This window comes from Triticum urartu, chromosome 2A (assembly GCF_056163025.1).
Source record: "Triticum urartu cultivar PI428250 chromosome 2A, HENAU_Tu73, whole genome shotgun sequence".
In the NCBI taxonomy this organism is placed as follows: domain Eukaryota; kingdom Viridiplantae; phylum Streptophyta; class Magnoliopsida; order Poales; family Poaceae; genus Triticum; species Triticum urartu.
In genome coordinates this window covers 313,175,716-313,193,936 of record NC_141874.1, presented here as the reverse complement: position 1 = coordinate 313,193,936, position 18,221 = coordinate 313,175,716, and the positions used below count along the sequence as shown (strand labels likewise).

At 56.3% G+C, this 18,221-nt stretch overlaps 1 protein-coding gene across 1 annotated transcript; it reads right to left on the bottom strand.

Annotated features, from left to right (window-relative positions):
- Window positions 1-17,180: 17,180 nt before the first annotated feature.
- Window positions 17,181-17,813, bottom strand: LOC147984939 (uncharacterized). The gene is made up of 2 exons (XM_087541325.1): window positions 17,394-17,813; window positions 17,181-17,264 (listed from the first exon to the last, which is right to left on the bottom strand). Exons 1-2 carry the CDS (start codon window positions 17,811-17,813, stop codon window positions 17,181-17,183), a joined length of 504 nt encoding a protein of 167 aa, XP_087397451.1.
- Window positions 17,814-18,221: the final 408 nt, after the last annotated feature.

The following is an 18,221-nucleotide window of genomic DNA, read 5'->3' as shown; positions in this document are numbered from 1 at the left end:
CTTGGTCTCGGTGCACCGAAATGGCAACCTTTTCCTGATGCCTCGGTACTCCGCGGCTGCGCTTGCCCCCTTTGCACCAAAGAGGAAAGGAGGATGCTGCGCGGGCTGGCACCCGCCTGGCGCCCTGAGTCGTCATGGCTTGCGTCCTGGGTACCTCATGAGGTACGCCGCCTTGATCTCTCTGCCTCCTCGTGAGCCAGCCTGACGAGGCCGTGCCTGAGGAAGCTTCGCGTCATCCGCCCCACGAGGCTTGGCCCCTCGCGAGGGTCTTGGGTTTGTGTTGGTGAAGATGGGCCATGCTAGGCCCCCCTTTGAGCGACGCCGCAGGCCGCAGGCACGCAAGTCTGGGGACCCCCGTTCCCAGAACGCCGATAGTAGCCCCCGGGCCCAAGGCGCGCCCGGACTTCGCTGTGCAGGGAGGCGAAAGGGCAAGAGCGAAGCGCCGCGGGCCCTAACAGCCTACGGCCTTGGGCGCTGCGTGGCGGTTGATTGGACGTGGGCGTCTCCACTTCCCCACGACGCCTCGGCAACTGCATGGATTGGACAAGTCCCTGCATGCAAAAAACGGGTCATGATTACCTGCGATCGTGGGGGCCGTCGGTTGGCCCTCGCCAGCTATAAGTACTGATCGACGCGCGTCCTTCCAGTTTTATCTCCCCTTGCTTCTCCTTCTTCTTCATGGCCCTGTCGAGGAGGTTCTCGGCCGCGGAGAAGGGGAAGGCTTGCCAGGCTGGGCGTGCCTCTCCTCCGCCCAAGCGCGGCCGAGGGCGCCCCCGCAAACATCTTGTGGCCACCACGGCAGCTCCCCGCGGCTGCGGAGACGCTTTCCAGTACGGTGGCGGGCGGATTACTGCGACCAGGGGGTGCGCTCCGGCTGCGCGTCCCCCATCGTCAGGAGCAGGCGTGTTCCCGAGGCCGGGCCACAGGCCGGAGCTCCTGAGGCAGGTGGCTGGGGGAGCTCCTCCCGGGGCTGAGCCGTGTTTGATAATGACGGCAGGGCTGAAGGCTTGAAGAGCCGCTCCTCGAAAACGCCAGGCTCCTGAGGTAACCGCCTGGACGCGCGTTTGGCGATGTCATCAGCTTCCTGATTGGTGCCACGGGGCACATGCTGCAACTCCAACCCCCAGAACTGCTTCTCCATCCTGCGGACCTCCGCAAGGTAGGCTTCCATGTGCTCATCCTTCGGCTCGTACACCTTGTTGGAGAAGTTGACAAGAAGCTGCGAATCTCCCTTGATGGTGAGGCGTTTCACCCCCAGGGCAGCCGCGGCCTTCAAGCCCGCTATTAGACCTTCATACTCCTCTATGTTGTTGGAGACCTTTTCACCTTGTTGGAAACAGAGCTGCACGATGTAATAGAGCTTGTCCTGAGTGGGCGATATAAGCACCGCCCCAGCCCCAGCGCCGTGCCTGGAGAACGCCCCATCGAAGTACATGACCCAGCCTTCTGGCGCCTCGCTTCCCGGGGACAGGGACTGATCCTCGTCGGCCTTGAGGCCTGGCGCCTCCGTCCATTCTGCCACAAAATCCGCCAACGCTGCTCCCTTGATGACTCTGGTTGTGCTGAATTCAAGCTGAAACGCTTGCAGATCTATGTTCCACTCGGCGACCTTTCCAGCTGAATTGGGGCTCCTAAGCACTCTCTCCAGGGGGTATGACGAGACGACCTTGATGGGGTGACCCTGAAAATAGTGCCGCAGCTTGCGCGAGGCCACCAGCAGCGCGAGGAGGAGTTTCTGAGGCATGGGGTACCGTGCCCTTGCATCCCGCAACACCGTGCTGACGAAGTACACTGGGTGCTCAACGAGGTGGAGTGCGTCAGTGCTGGTGGCTCCCTTCGGAGACCTTGGCGCCTCTTGAGGCAATGATGACTCCTGAGATTGGCCATCTGGGAGTGGGGCCTCTTCCGCTTCCGGTGCGCTCCTCTGCGGCGGCTGATCCTCCTCAGCTGCTGTAGCAGTTTCTGTGGGCCTTCCCCGTTCCTGTTCCACCTCATCCCGGGCCGCTGCTGCGGTTTTGATGCGACGCTCCTCTCTAACTGCCACCAAGGCTGCGCTGGCAGAGTAGGGAGTGGCGGCGAGGTAAAGCACCAGGGGCTCTTGAGGGCGCGGAGCCACCATGACTGGTGGACTGGTCAGGTATCTCTTGAGATCCTGGAACGCCTTGTCGGCCTCTTCAGTTCACTCGAAGGGCCCCTTTTTCTTCATTAGCTGGAAGAAAGGTAGCGCTCGCTCCCCCAACTTGGAGATGAAGCGCCCTAGCGCGGTCACGCGCCCCATGAGCTTCTGCATTTCTCTGAGGGTCTTTGGCGGGCTCATGTCTTCCACTGCCTTGACCTTCTCCGGGTTAGCCTCGATGCCTCGGTGGGAAACGAGGAAGCCCAAGAGCTTGCCCGAGGGGACTCTGAACACACACTTCTCTGGGTTGAGCCATAGGTTCACTGCGTTGAGGCTCGCGAAGGTTTCCTCCAGGTCTTGTATCAAGGTCCTGGCCTCCCGAGATTTTACCACGATGTCATCGACGTAAGCTTCGACATTCTTCCCAAGCTGCGGGCCCAGGGTGATGTGCATCAGCCGCCGAAAGGTCACCCCTGCGTTACGCAGCCCGAATGGCATGCATGTGTAGCAGTACACCCCACACGGGGTTAGGAAGGCTGTCTTCTCGACGTCTTCTACCGCCATCTTGATCTGGTGATACCCAGAGAAGGCATCCAAGAAGCATAACAGGTCACATTCCACGGTGGAATCGACGATCTGGTCGATGCGGGGGAGCGGGAACGGATCTTGCGGGCACGCTTTGTTGAGGTTGGTGAAGTCGACACACATGTGCTCCTTCCCTCCCTTCTTTGGCACAACGACAGGGTTGGCCAACCAATCTGGGTACCGGACCTCGCGAATGACCCCAACGGCCTCTAATTTGCGGGTCTCTTGGATGATGAAGGCCTGCTTTTCTGTGGACTGCCGCCTGGCCTTCTACTTCACAGGGCGCACGTTGGGGCACAAGTTGAGGTTATGCTCAATTACACTCCTGGGGATCCTTGCCAACTTGTCTGGCTCCCAAGCGAATACCTTCTTGTTTGCACACAGGAACCCGACCAGGGCCTCTTCCTGCTCGGGTTTGAGGTGGGCGCCTATGGTGAAAGTGGCGTTGGTGGACCCGTCCTCATTGACGGGTATCTGCTTGGTTTCTGCCTTATCTTGGGTGAACAACTGCTTCTTCTTGGCGGGTGCAGCTCCCTTGGGCTCGGGGGCCTCCAAGTCAGCGGGCTGTGCTGACACTGCTGTCTTGAAGACGAGCTTGAGCACCCGCAGAGCGTCCCCGGTGTCCCCGTGCACGGTGAGGACACCGCTGCTCCCGGGCATCTTGATGAGGTTGTACGCCGGGTGCTTCGCTGCCATGAACTGGGCCAGCGCTGGGTAGCCGAGGATGGCGTTGTAGGGGAGGCCGATGGGGGCGATGTCGAAGTCGACCAGCTCCGTGCGGAAGTTGTCGTAGGTGCCGAAGGTTACTGGGAGTCGGATCTGTCCCAAGGAGCTGGACGATCCGCCCCCAACGCCTGAGAAGGGCCGGCTGGGTCGCAGTCGTTCCTGGGGTATGCAGAGGAGATTGAAGGCCTCGACCGAGAGCATGCTGAGGCCCGCACCGCCATCAATGAGGGTTCTTGTGACGGCCACCTGGCAGATGGTGGGGGTGCACAACATGGGGAGCGCACCCGAGCAGGCCGAGTTGGAGGGGTGGTCCTGCGAGCAGAAGGTCAGGCCGGTCTCGGGCGCTGCCCGATCCAGGGGAGCCCCCTGCCACGTGGAAGCGGCGCTGACCCGGCGGATGAACGGCTTGACGTGGTGACTTGTGGGTGGCGCCTGCGAGCCGCCCAAGAGGGCCGCGACCACCGGGGATGTTGACGCAGCGTGATAGACGGGGGAGAGGTTGCGGGGCTCCATGGGCGCGCGGAGCGCGCGGGGCGAAGAACCAGTTGGGGTGAGCGTGGGAATTGCGGTGCGGCCGCCTTGCCGCATGGACAGATGCCAGGACGATGCTTGCTGCCCATCCCCCGCCGGGCCGGTGGCGGCGTTGATGGCAGGTGACGCGGAATGGCGTGGATGCCCGCCGACAGGGGCCGTCTGGGCGACGCGGGAAGCGAGTGCGGCCCGGCGCTCGGCGCGTGCCCAACGAGCGTCAGACATGGGCGTGATGGTCGGAGGAGAACGGGGCGGTGGAAGACGAATTCCGGTGCACCCCTACCTGGTGCGCCAAATGTCGGATTTCGGGTTCCGGCAGACCCTTGAGGTTCGAACACTGGGGTGCGCGCGGAGATTTCGCCCCCTACCGACCTGCACCCCTCCGCCACGCTAGGATCTAAATTAAGGAAAGAACAACACAAGAGACACAGGGTTTATACTGGTTCGGGCCACCGTTGTGGTGTAATACCCTACTCCAGTGGGTGGTGTGGTGGACTGCCTCTTGGGCTGATGATGATGAACAATACAAGGAAGAACAGCCTCGCGAGGGTCTGTTCTTGGCTGGGACGATGAACTGCTCGAAGGATTTCAGTCACCTTTCTCTCTCTCTCTCTCTCTCTCTGCTTTCCTCCGACCGACCCCTTGCTGTGTGGGTGGCTGGTCCTATTTATAGAGGCCCTGGTCCTCTTCCCAAATATCGAGCAGGAAGGAAGCCAACAATGGCGGTCTAATTTGAAGGGGGACAACAAGTATCAGCTATCCTGACAAAAGTAGTCTTCACCTGCGCAAAGCTCTGATGATGACGCCGTCTTGGGCTCCACGGTGATCTCCATCTCGTAGTCCTCCTGGTCTTGGTCTCATTGCACCGAAATGGCAACCTTTGCCTGATGCCTCGGTACTCAGCGGCTGTGCTTGCCCCCTTTGCACCAAAGAGGAAAGGAGGACGCTGCGCGGGCTGGCACCCGCCTGGCGCCCTGAGTCGTCATGGCTTGCGTCATGGGCACCTCGTGAGGTACCCCGCCTTGATCTCTCCGCCTCCTCGTGAGCCAGCCTGACGAGGCCGTGCCTGGGGAAGCTTCGCGTCCTCGGCCTCGCGAGGCTTGGCCCCTCGTGAGGGTCTTGAGTTTGTGTTGGTGAAGATGGGCCGTGCTGGGCCCCCCTTTGAGCCACGCCGCAGGCCGCAGGCAGGCAAGTCTGGGGACCCCCGTTCCCACAGAGTGTGGTGGCTCGTGAGGTTCAGGCCAGCGTTGCCCCCGCGGTATGACAATGTTATGGACCCCGAGGAGTTCCTCCGGCTTTACGTGCAGGGAATCCATGCGGTGGGAGGCGACGACAAAGTCGTGGAAAACTGGCTTCCCTTGGCCCTCATAGAGACCCCTCGATCTTGGCTCCGCGGCCTACCGGATGCCTCAATCTTCTCTTGGGAGGAGCTCTGCGACCTGTTTGTTGTGCGCGTCGCGGCTCCGGCGCCCCACGCGGTCGCATGCATCATCAGCGGGTCATAGGCGCCTGCCTCTGGCCGCCACATCAAGAAGTTTTTCCGTCAGGCAAGCACTACTCGACAACAGCGTGAGGCTTCATGGGGCCACGTCGTGCCTGAGGCTGACATCACCTTCGACTTCTGAGATCACCACAAGACTGCGGATGTTGCGGGTGCACTCCCCATGCTATGCACACCCACCATCAGCAACATCGTGGTCACCAAGACCCTCATCGACAGCTGCACCGGCCTAAACGTCCTCTTCGTGGAGTCCTTCGACCTGCTCCAGGTGCCGTATGACCAGCTCGTGCCAACCAAGCCCTTCTAGGGGTTGGTCAAGGGCTAAGCCACTCCCTAGGGCAGGTGCGCCTCCCCATCACCTTCGGCAAGTGCGACAATTATCGCACTGACCTGATCGACTTCGACATGGCTCGCATCGGCCTTCCGTACAATGCCATCCTAGGTTATCCGTCCCTCACCAAATTCATGGTGGCAACCCATCTGGGCTACAACGCCATCAAGATGCTGGGCAGCAGCGGCATCATCCCGGTGGCTGGAGACACAAAGGACTTAGTCCGGGTCCTCAAGCTCGCCTACAGGGCCGCTGCGGCCTCATGCCCAGGAGCTGGGGACGCCCCGGAGGCTCAGGAGGCCACGCCCACAAAGAAAAAGCAGTTGTTCTCTCAAGACCGGGCCGAGACGAAGCAGGTGCCTGTTGACAGCAGGGGCTCGGGCCCCACCTTCACCATAGGCGTCGGCCTCCCTCCGAACCAGGAGGAGGCGTTGGTTGGCTTCCTGAGGGCCAACAAAGACATATTCGTGTGGGAAGCCTCCGACCCGATCGGTGTCCCGAGGGAGATGATCGAGCAACACTTGAGGGCATGTGCTACTTCTTGAGCTTGCGTTGGTTTTCCCTTGAATAGGAAGGGTGATGCCGCAAAGTAGAGTAAGTATTTCCCTCAGTTTTGAGAACCAAGGTATCAATCCAGTAGGAGATAACAAACAAGTCACCGAATACCTGCACAAACAATCAACAACTTGCACCCAACGCGATAAAGGGGTTGTCAATCCCTTCACAGTTACTTGCAAAAGTGAGATCTGATAGAGATAGATAAATTGTAAAGTAAATATTTTTGGTATTTTTGATTTATAGAACAGAAAGTAAAAGATTGCAAAGGAAGTAAATTGGAAACTAAAATTGTAGATCGGAAACTTATATGATGGAAAATAGACCCAGGGGCCATAGGTTTCACTAGAGGCTTCTCTTAAGATAGAAAATATTACAGTGGGTGAACAAATTACTGCCGAGAAATTTATAGAAAAGCGCAAAGTTATGATGATATCTAAGGCAAGGATCATGAATATAGGCCGACTCCTTCCTGCATCTACTACAATTACTCCACACATCGACCACTATCCAGCATGCATCTAGAGTATTAAGTTCATAAAGAACGGAGTAACGCATTAAGCAAGATGACATGATGTAGAGGAATAAACTCAAGCAATATGATGTAAACCCTGCCTTTTTAACCTTGATGGCAACAATACAATATGTGCCTTGCTGCCCCTACTGTCAGTGGGAAAGGACACCGCAAGATCGAACCAAAAGCTAAGCACTTCTCCAATTGCAAGAAAAACCAATCTAGTTGGCCAAACCAAATCGATAGTTCGAAGATACTTGAAAAGGTATCAAATCATGCATATAAGAATTCAGAGAAGATTCAAATGATATTCATAGATAAGCTGATCATAAATCCACAAATCATCGGATCTCAGCAAACACACCACAAAATGGTATTACATCGAATAGATCTCCAAGAACATCGAGGAAAACATGGTATTGAGAATCAAAGAGAGAGAAGAAGCCATCTAGATACTACCTATGGACTCGTAAGTTTGTGGTAAACTACTCACGCTTCATTGGAAGGGCAATGGTGTTGATGTAGGAGCCCTCCGTGATCGAATCCCCCTCCGGCAGGATGCCGGAAAAGGACCCTAGATAGGATCTCACGGGTACAAAAGGTTGCGGAGGTGGAAAAGTGTTTTCGTGGATCTCTCTATTAGTTTTGGGATATATGAGAATATATAGGCAAAGAAACTAGGTTGGTGGAGTCACGAGGGGCCCACAAGGGTGGGAGGCGCGCCCTCCGTTCTTATGGCCGCCTTGTGGCTTCTCAGACTTGCACTCCGAGTCCTCTAGATGTCTTATGGTCCAAGCAAAATCATCGGGAAATTTTTATTCCGTTTGGTATTCCTTTTCTGCGAAACTCTAAAACAAGGAGAAAAAACAAAAACTGACAGTGGGCTCTAGGTTAATAGGTTAGTCCCAAAAATAATATAAAATAGCATATTAATGCATATAAAACATCCAAAACAGATAATATAATAGCATGGAACAATCAAAAATTATAGATACGTTGGAGACATATCAAGTATCCCCAAGCTTAATTCCTGCTCGTCCTCACGTAGGTAAATGATAAAAAATTTATGTGGAATGCTACCTAACAGTTTTACCCATGTAATATTCTTTATTGTGGAATGAATGTTCAGATTCATATGATAGCAAAATTTAATATTGACATAAAAACAATAATACTTCAGGCATACTAACAAGGCAATTATGTCTTCTCAAAATAACATGGCCAAAGAAAACTTGTCCCTAGAAAATCATATAGTCTGGCTATACTCTATCTTCATCACACAAAATATTTAAATCATGCACAACCCCGATGACAAGCCAATCAATTGTTTCATACTTTTGATGTTCTCCAACCTTTTCAAATTTCATGCAATACATGAGCGTGAGCCATGGACATAGCACTATAGGTGGAATAGACGGTGGTTGTGGAGAAGACAAAAAGGAGGATATAGTCTCACACCAACTAGGCGTATCAACGGGCTATGGAGATGCCCATCAATAGATATCAATGTTTGTGAGTAGGGATTGCCATGCAATGGATGCACTAGAGCTATAAGTTTATGAAAGCTCAAAAAGAAACTAAGTGGGTGTGCATCCAACTTGCTTGCTCACGAAGACCTAGGGCAATTTGAAGAAGCCCATCATTGGAATATACAATACAAGTTCGATAATGAAAAATTCCCACTAGTATATGAAAGTGACAATATAGGAGACTCTCTATCATGAAGATCATGGTGCTACTTTGAAGCACAAGTGTGGTAAAAGGATAGTAGCATTGCCCCTTCTCTCTTTTCTCTCATTTTATTTTATTTGGGCCTTCTCTCATTTTTCTACCCTCTTCTTTTTTCGCTCAGAGTCTCATCCCGACTTGTGGGGGAATCATAGTCTCCATCATCCTTTCCTCACATGGGATAATGCTCTAATAATGAAGATCATCACACTTTTATTTACTTACAACTCTTGTCGTGGTGGGCGCACGGTAGATGCCAAGGGATGGCTAAAGATAGGAGGAGGCTCGAGGGCACTGGTGGGCTCCAGAGGCGAGGTCGGCATGATCGAGCGTGGGACGCAAGACATACCCAGGTTCGGGGCTCTCCGGAGAGATAATACCCCTAGTCCTGCCAAGTGTGGTTGATGTGTATCAGTACAGAGTTGCTCCTTGAGCTGTGTCGGGGAAAGAAGGAAGGCTGGCCAAGGCTTAGGCTGCTCCCACCTCGTGTGTGTGCGTTCTATTGATCGGTCTCTCTCTTTGTGCATGGAGGCATCCTGGGGGTTTTATAGGTCAACCCCCAGGGGTACAATGGTAATGTTACAAGGACGTGGGGCCTGGTTGTCATTGTCCAGGAAGCCATCGACGGGTTCTCTATGTGCGGGGCCTGTCGGGTACGGGGGCACTGTTGGCCGTCTTGTCGATCGTCAGGGAGTGGCCGGGTTGAGTCAGCTATAGTGGCACTCCTTCAGGTCGCCGCTTGCTGACATCATTGGTGACGATGATGGCACTGTTGCCGCGCCGGCCCTGGTCAGCGGGTAGGTGGAGTACTGTTGCCACGCCCCGGCTGACCACAGGCATGGGTGGCGCACTGTTGCCTTGGTCATCGGTAGGTGGAGACTCGTCCCATCGTACGGCTGGAATGGGATGGGAGCTGACCCGTGGCCCGGTTGAGGAACGTGCCAAGGGTGGAGCTGGCTTGTTGGCGAAGTCTTTACGTGTCGGGTTCGGATGTCTTGAGCCGGTTTGTTGTGGCCGAGTCGAGGAGTCTGGCCTGGTTGAGGAGTATGGCCGGGCCAAGGGGCTTGGCCGGGTCGAGCGACCCGGCCAAGCGTGAGCCGGCTCGAGGGGCGTTGTTGGCCCCATTGTTTTTGAAAAGGATCCGGGTTCCGTTACCTGCCTGGGGTTCATCCCCCCAACAGTAGTCCACGAAGCTGTGAAGGTCCGCCGTCTTCGGATGGGAGGGCCTTCGCAGTCCCCCCTGAGGAGGTGAATTTCACGACCGTCGGGTCCGGCAACACCCACTGTGTGCCGGCTTCCGGAAGCCGGATCACGGCACCCTGGCAGGGGTGGGAAACCGAAGAGTCCGTCGAATCTTGGGATGATCCTTTGAACTTCGCGTGAACACCACGTGGCGCCTGGAAGCTGTAGAGGCTTGACAAGCCACGCGCGCGATAGGACGGGGCGATGCACTGGGGGGCCTGCGACCGCGCGCCCTCGGCCCGCGCACGCTGATTTATTGTGGCGTCTACGGGCCGGTTGCCATTCTCGATGCAGTTACTACGCGCGTACGTGCGCAGTTATTGCGGGGAAGTGGGAGGGGCGAGCGCCAACGATCCCACTTCCCCATGTTTCGACTTGTGGGCTATAAATGGGGGGGGCAGCAGAAGTCATTCTCACACGCGCCCCCCTTCTTCTTCTTCATTTCTATGCTTCTTGCGATCGCCACGCACCACGACGCCCGCTGCCTCGAGCAGAGCTTCGTTGTCATCTTCTTCCTTTCCCTCTCTCGCCTTCGTCCATGGCGCTGCCGTCGGGCTCGTGGATGGGCTCAACCATTACCCCTGATGACGTCGCCTATCTTCACACCTCCATGCGCTTGCCGGGGGAGACGGAGGTTGTCGTGCGCCTGCCGCGGGGCGAGCGAGAGCTGCGGCCAGAGGGCACGGAGCGCGCAGTCTTCTACCCGCACTTCAAACGCGGGTTCGGGCTTCCGGCGAGCACCTTCTTCAACGACTTTATGGAGTTCTTCGGGCCGGCGCCATCATGCAATTCTCTGTCTTCGTTACCCTCTACGAGGGGTACCTGGGTTGGAGCCTTCGATCGACCTCTGGGTGCGCTTCTTCTCCTTGCAGCAGCAGGGGCCGAGGACCGAGGAGATGTCTCAGTGCGGGGCCACTGTCATCTCCATGCTGTCGGGCACTGGCTGCCAGAAGATGCCGCTGGAGGATTCTGCCAAGAAATGGCAGAATTCCTGCTTCTACATGCGCAACCTCGGCACGGACTGCATCAACTTGCCGCGCTTGGTCAACTTGCCGCCAAAGGAGAAGAACTGGGGTTGTTACCCCAAGCACCCATCGCAGGAGGTGCTCAACCTGTGCGAACGGGTGTCGGTGATGAAGAAGCGGGAAGGGCTCACTGGCACCGACCTCATCACCGCCTTCATCAGGCGCCGAGTGTTGCCGCTGCAGCGAGATGACGGGGCTTCAGGACACCACCCGCATGTCGAACTTCTGGCTGGAGGCGGACCAGGTCGCCCGCCGGGTCAACGACATCTCCAAGGCCAACCTGCGGGACGACTGGGAGTTCGGGAAGTCTCTGTACAGCCAAGCGAACTGGGCGCCCGCGGCGAGGCCCTAGTCTCCATTTTTTGCTGCTACACATCTTCTTTGTTCGTCCTGACACAACGCGAGAGATACTTCTGAATGCCATCCGACATCCTTACGACCGGGCGCCGACGTAGGTGGCCCGTGCTGTCTCAAAGGAGCTCGAGGCCCACGGCGGAGGGGAGGGGGCGACCACCGACGCGGGCACAGTGCGCCGTGTGGGTAAGCTTGTCTCCATTTCTTTGAGTTGCCGGCTCCGGGACGGTCTTGGCGATGTCGACACGAGTTGTTGTTGCAGTGGTGGCAGGTGGTGGAGGCGGCGTGGCTGGAGCCGGGTTGTCTCTGGGGGCGGCGGATGCGAGCCGGCCGCATACGAAGGATAACGTCGCGCCGTGGGCCCCGGCCGTAAAACACGCGGAGGACCCGGCTGGTGGCGCAAAGCCGCCCGCCAAGAGGAGGCGTGGCGAGGCCCACACTTCCCGTGGTGCCGGGGTGAGTTTCCTTGCTTGAATCGAGCGGCCGAGCTGCTCTGCTTGGCTCTTGTCTTTTTACTCTATCTGTTGTTTCAGGTCGCCGATCTCGTTGGCGATGGTGGCGGTAGACGCTGCGTCCAATGAGGGCGCCACGTTCCAGCGGAGCCGGTCCAGCATCGTCGAACGGGACGAGGAGGAGGAGTGGGCGGAGGCGGCAGATCCGGATCTCAGTCTGGACCCGACCGACGCTGAAAGCCAGGCCTGGCGAGATCGGATTTGGGCCGTGGCGGAGCTGGAGGCGGCATCGACCTAGGCCAGGGTTAACGCCGCGACGACATGGGCATGGGCCAATGAGGGACCGGTGTGGCCAGGGATGCCAGCGTGAACTGTAGCGGCAGCGACGGTCTTCATGCCGGCATCGAGGGGAGGGCACAGCCTAATTGCCATGCAGACGTGATGGACGTCGACCAGGAGGTCGTGGTGCTTGAGGACGGCACCGTGCCGCGGACCGACATGGTCGAGCAAGCGGGGGCTGGCGGAGGTGCGGCGACAACGTCTTGAGGGAGGTCCCACGGATGGCGTTAGAGGGGGCGCCCAGGCGCCGACGAGCGGGCGTCGATGGTGGTGGGGCCGCAGGCCACCTCGGCAACCGAACTGGCGATCGCGCCGGAAGGTGCGCCGTAGAGGGCGCCAGACGCGGGGGAGGCGGCCAGCGGAGAGCGCGCCCTGGAGCTCAAGCCAGGGGGCGCCAGACCGTTGGGTCACAGCCGACGTGCGGCGGCCCCGGCGAGGTCTTCTTCGGGCCTCTAACACAGGAGGAAGCGGCGATGGCCACTGTGACCCGGCGCCTGCCAGAGCGGGCGGCCGGATCCAGGCCTTCGCCCAGGCCGAGGTGGAGCAGGCATGGGAGCTGGAGCGCGCCGTGACCGTAAGTTTTTCCTTGCCTTCTGCTTTTTCCTTTCCCGTTGCTTCTTCTTCGTGGGGGCACGCTAGCGCACCCACTGGGTGTAGACCCCGAGATCTGAGCCAACTGGGTAGCAGTTGGGTCGAATATTAAGTTGTTGTCCTTCTGTTGACAATCGCTTCTTGCAGCAACTTGATTCCTACCGGGTCAGCGTCTTCAACCGGCTCCTCGAGGAGCAGCTCGCCGCCAAGGAGGAGGAGCTCTGTGCCACGACACGTATTCTTTTGTGTGTTCTTCTTTAGTGGGGGTGCGCTAGCACACCCACTAGGTGTAGCCCCCAAGATTTAGGCCAACTGTGTAGCAGTTGGGTTAAATCTTATATTGTTTCCTTCGTTTCTGACTCTTTCTGCAGCAGAGGTAGTGTCTTGGAGGACCCGGCTGATTCGAGCTGGCCTTCATTATGACTGGCTTGTCGCCAACACCGGTCGTCTTGGGGCCGAGGTGGCGAGGGCGAGGGCGGAGGCGATGGGAGCCCGGCAGACGCTCGACAAATCCAGCCGGCTACGGGAGCGGCTGGAGGGCGACAAGGGCCGCCTCAAGGCCGAGGTGGAGCGCCTGAAGGCGGAGTCCGCCAAGGTTGTGGAAATGCAGCGGGCCCTTGCCGAGGTGGACTAGCAATGCGGCAAGCTGGCTGACGACACGGGCCAGCTCCTGGCCGAGGCGGAGGAGACCTAGCAGGGTGAAACCTGTCCCCGCGAGGAGGCCGAGAAGACGACCGAGGCCAAGGATACCGAGCTAAAGGCGGCTCTTTCCAAGGTCACCGAGCTGGAGAAGTCACTGCAGGAGCGCGACCACACCCTTGCCCTGGAGCGGCGTGGTACATTGCTTGAAGCGCAGCACCTGGATGAGTCCTTCTCCAGTAAGTGCTTTTCTTGGATTCTGCCGGGTTGGGACCCCGGTTTCTTGTCCCTGGTAATTTTTCTAACTTGCTCTTTTTCTTGGCAGGGGCCTTCCCGGAGATGCGCGAGCTAGCGGAGGAGGCCGTCCACTTTCAGCGTGACCCGCAAGGGGTTGTCGGCTCTGGGACTGATCCGCAGGTGGCCTGGACCTTCCCGGAGATCGTGACCGCCGCCGAGGCTCGTCTGCGAGGCTTGGGCGACCAAATGGGGCGGCTCTATCAAGCCGACGCGGCGATGACAGCGGCCCTCTGCCCGGGTTCCGTCACGCCGAACAGCTTCACGCGGCTGGCGCGGTGGTTGGAGGCGGGGCCGAATCTTCTTCTTGACTGGCGCGTTTTTGCCACTCGTGCTGGGGCCGAGATGGCGCTCAGGTTCACGATGTCTTGGCATCTGAACCTGTCGCTGGATGCGTTGATGGGCCAGCGAGCCGGCTCGGAGAGCCAGCTGCAGGCAGAGGCCGGCCGGATTGCTGCGCGGGCCAGCTACATCACCGGGTTCTCCTTCCATGAAGAGTTCCGGCCGGAGTGGGCAGAAGAAGGCGGAGTCATGCCTGCTGATGACTACGGCCTTCTTCCGGACGACCCAGAGGGCAGCCCCAAGGAGACATGCGTCTACCGCGACATGGGCGCATAGGAGGGAGACACCGACACCTCAGCGGACCCAGAGGCCACCGAAGGAGATGCCTGAAGCCGCCTGCTTTTTACCTTAGCAAAAATTTCTGTTAGGTAGTAGGTCCACCCACCCACTAGGGGTTTCTGGGTGTAATGAATTCTGGCCTTGGGGCCTGCTTAAATTTGACCTTGTGATGTATAAATTTCATGGCTGTTTGCGTTCTTGCTTTTTGTCCTTCGAGCCGTTTTTCTGTGATTTTCCCCTCTCGGGCTCCCCCCCCCGCGAGTCTGATGTTGAAGGCTCCCGTCCGTGACAAGGAGTTCGGCCTTTGAGAGGAACGCGCAGTATTTTAGCTGTCGTGACGTTGAGCGCGAGCAAAACACCCACTAGGGCGGCCGGCGGCAACCCGGCGAAGCCGGTTGGCGAGCAGTCGGTTGTGCGGTAACGTAATGTGGCATTGCCGGGTTGGTTAAACCGGCAGTCCTTAACTTAGTGTTTGTGGCGCGCTGGTTCTCTGGCCTTGCAAGCTTGCCGGCTGACAGCCGGAGCCGGTTATGTGGCTTAGGGCGAAGTGGAAGACTACGGCGATCCCAATGCATCAGGAACCACTAAGTAAGGCGGCAGGTAGCGACCAAGCCAGCCAGCCCCCGAGCCCCTGGGTTGAGCGAGTCGGACCGGTGGCCGGGTTTGATGGAGAGGTAAATAATGCACAGATAAAGGAGACACAATAGCTTGGTCGAAAAGGGCAGCCCCCGAGCGTCGTTCGGGGACTCCATATTTTTCATATGATTACAAAAGGCAGCGCTACATATGTGCACACGGCTAACTGTAAAACGGGCGGAGGTGTTCCGCGTTCCATGGCCGAGTTGTTTCTTCTCCGGCGGTGTCTCTCTTGCGCTTGTTTCATTTGCGGGCATCGATGAGGCAGTAGGCGTTGCGATAACACAAGGCCTTGATGATGATGAAGGGGCCCTCTGCTACCTCTTGAGCTCTGTGTTGGTTTTCCCTTGAAGAAGAAAGGGTGATGGAGCAAAGTAGCATAAGTATTTCCCTCAATTTTTGAGAACCAAGGTATCAATCCAATAGGTGGTCACACACGAGTCCCTCGCACCTACACAAACAAGTAAAATCCTCGCAACCAACGCAATAAAGGGGTTGTCAATCCCTTCATGTTCACTTACGTAAGTGAGATCTGATAGATATGATACGATAATATTTTTTATATTTTTATGATAAAGATGCAAAGTAAAGAAAGCAAAATAAATGGAAAAGGAAATAGCTTGTTGACGGAAGATTAATATGATGGAAAATAGACCCAGGGGCCATAGGTTTCACTAGTGGCTTCTCAAGAGAGCATAAGTACTGCGGTGGGTGAACAAATTACTGTTGAGCAATTGACAGAATTGAGCATAGTTATGAGAATATCTAGGTATGATCATGTATCTAGGCATCATGTTCGAGACAAGTAGACCGACTCCTGCCTGCATCTACTACTATTACTCCACACATCGACCGCTATCCAGCATGCATCTAGAGTATTAAGTTCAAAAGAACAACGCTTTAAGCAAGATGACATGATGTAGAGGGATAAAGTCATGCAATACGAAATAAACCCCATCTTGTTATCCTCGATGGCAACAATACAATACGTGCCTTGCTACCCCTACTGTCACTGGGAAAGGACACCGCAAGATTGAACCCAAAGCTAAGCACTTCTCCCATTGCAAGAAAGATCAATCTAGTAGGCCAAACCAAACTGATAATTCAAAGAGACTTGGAAAGATAACCAATCATACATAAAAGAATTCGGAGAAGATTCAAATATTGTTCATAGATAAACTTGATCATAAACCCACAATTCATCGGTCTCAACAAACACACCGCAAAAGAAGATTACATCGAATAGATCTCCACACGAGAGGGGGAGAACTTTGTATTGAGATCCAAAAAGAGAGAAGAAGCCATCCAGCTAACAACTATGGACCCGAAGGTCTGAAGTAAACTACTCACACTTCATCGGAGAGGCTATGGTGTTGATGTAGAAGCCCTCCGTGATCGATGCCCCCTCCGGCGGAGCTTCGGAAAAGGCCCCAAGATGGGATCTCACGGATACAGAAAGTTACGGCGGTGGAATTAGGGTTTTCGCTCTGTATTTGGTAGTTTAGGGTTACGTAGGTATATATAGGAGGAAGAAGTACGTCGGTGGAGCAACGTGGGCCCCACGAGGGTGGAGGGCGCACCTGGGGGGTGGGGTAGGCGCGCCCCCTACCTCATGCCCTCCTGGTTGTTTCTTGACGTAGCGTCCATGTCCTCTGGATCATGTTCGTTCCGAAAATCACATTCCCGAAGGTTTCATTCCGTTTGGACTCCATTTGATATTCTTTTTTCTGCGAAATTCTGAAATAGGTAAAAAACAGCAATTCTGGGCTAGGCCTCCGATTAATAGGTCAGTCCCAAAAATAATATAAATTTGTATAATAAAGCCCAATAATGTCCAAAACAGGATTTAATATAGTATGGAACAATCAAAAATTATAGATACGTTGGAGACGTATCACCCTCCCACGGGGAGGACAACTTGTGCTGGCCGGCTTGCTGCTGGACGAGTCGGAGGACGAGGTCTCCCTCCCGAATGGCTAGGGGTTTGATCTTCTTGCTGTGGTAGTGTCTCAGACCTTGCTAATAAATGGCTGAGCGGCTGAGCGCTAGGAGACGTGCTTCTTCGAGCAGGCCGGCACCGTCTTCGCGGGCTTCTTTGGCTTCGAATTTGGTGTACATCGCGACGCGCGACGAGTCGAACTCGATGTCGGTCGGGATGACGGCTTCCGCTCCGTAGACGAGAAAGAATGGGGTTTACCTGGTCGACTGGTTTGACGTTGTTCGAAGACTCCAGGGTACGGCCGGCAACTCGTCAAGCCAGCTGCCGGGTGAACAGATGAGTGGCTCGACGAGCCATGGCTTGATGCCGGGTAGGATGAGGCCGTTGTCCCGCTCGACCTGCCCGTTGGACTGCGGGTGTGCAACAGAAGCCAGGTCGAGGCAGATGCAGGAGACGGAGCATTACTTCGCGAGCGCGCCCTTGACGAAGTTGGTGCCATTGTCCGTGATGATGTTGTTCAGCATGTCGTAGCACACCGCGATGTCCTTCACGAATTGGACGGACGTTTGCCCGTCCAGCTTCTTGATTGGCCTTGCTTCAATCCACTTAGTGAACTTGTCCACCGCCACCAGCAAATGCGTCATGCCGCCTCGAGTGGTCTTGAAAGGTCCAACCATGTCGAGTCCCCAGACAGCGACGGGCCAGGTGATCGGGATGGTCCGAAGTGCGGACGCCGGCTGGTGGTTGCGCTTGCTGAAGCGCAGACATCCCTCGCACTTAAGGACGAGCGACTCGGCGTCTTCGAGGGCCGTGGGCCAGTAGAAACTATGGCGGAAGGCCTTGGCCACCAGGGACCAGGAGGCAGCATGGTGCCCGCACTCACCCTGGTGTATGTCTAGGAGGATCTCAATGCCCATGTCTTGCCCAACGTAGCGCTGGAACACGTCGGTGGAGCTGCGTTTGACGAGCTCGTTGTTGATGATGCTGTAGGCGGACGCCCGACGCTGCACCTGTCGGGCTTCGGTCTCGTCCGTGGGGAGAACTCCGTTCTCCAGAAACTCTGAGATGGACAGGGCCCATGATGGCATCATCATCACGGTGAGGACGGCCACTATGGCGGGTTCCGGGACATCAGCCCCCGAGCCGGGTTCAGCAGCCCCCTGGTCGGGTATGGCTGCGGTCGAATTGACGACAGCAGTCCCCGGGTTGGGAACGGCGGCAGCCGGGTCGATGGCAGCAACCCCTGTGTAACGCCCATGATTGGGCTATATCTACCACGTGTCCAGGCATGACTTAGAGGCCTAATCACATGGTGGTTTTGTCGCAAGAGGGGTAATCTTCACACAATCCCTTGTACTAAAGAAGAAAGGGGTAAAGAGTTGGCTTAGAATCGCCACTTCAGACATATAACAAGTTAAACATACATCATCCAGAGTACAATCAAGGTCCGACTACGGAACCAAAATAAAAGAAAACAACCCCAAAGGCTAGATCCCCGATCG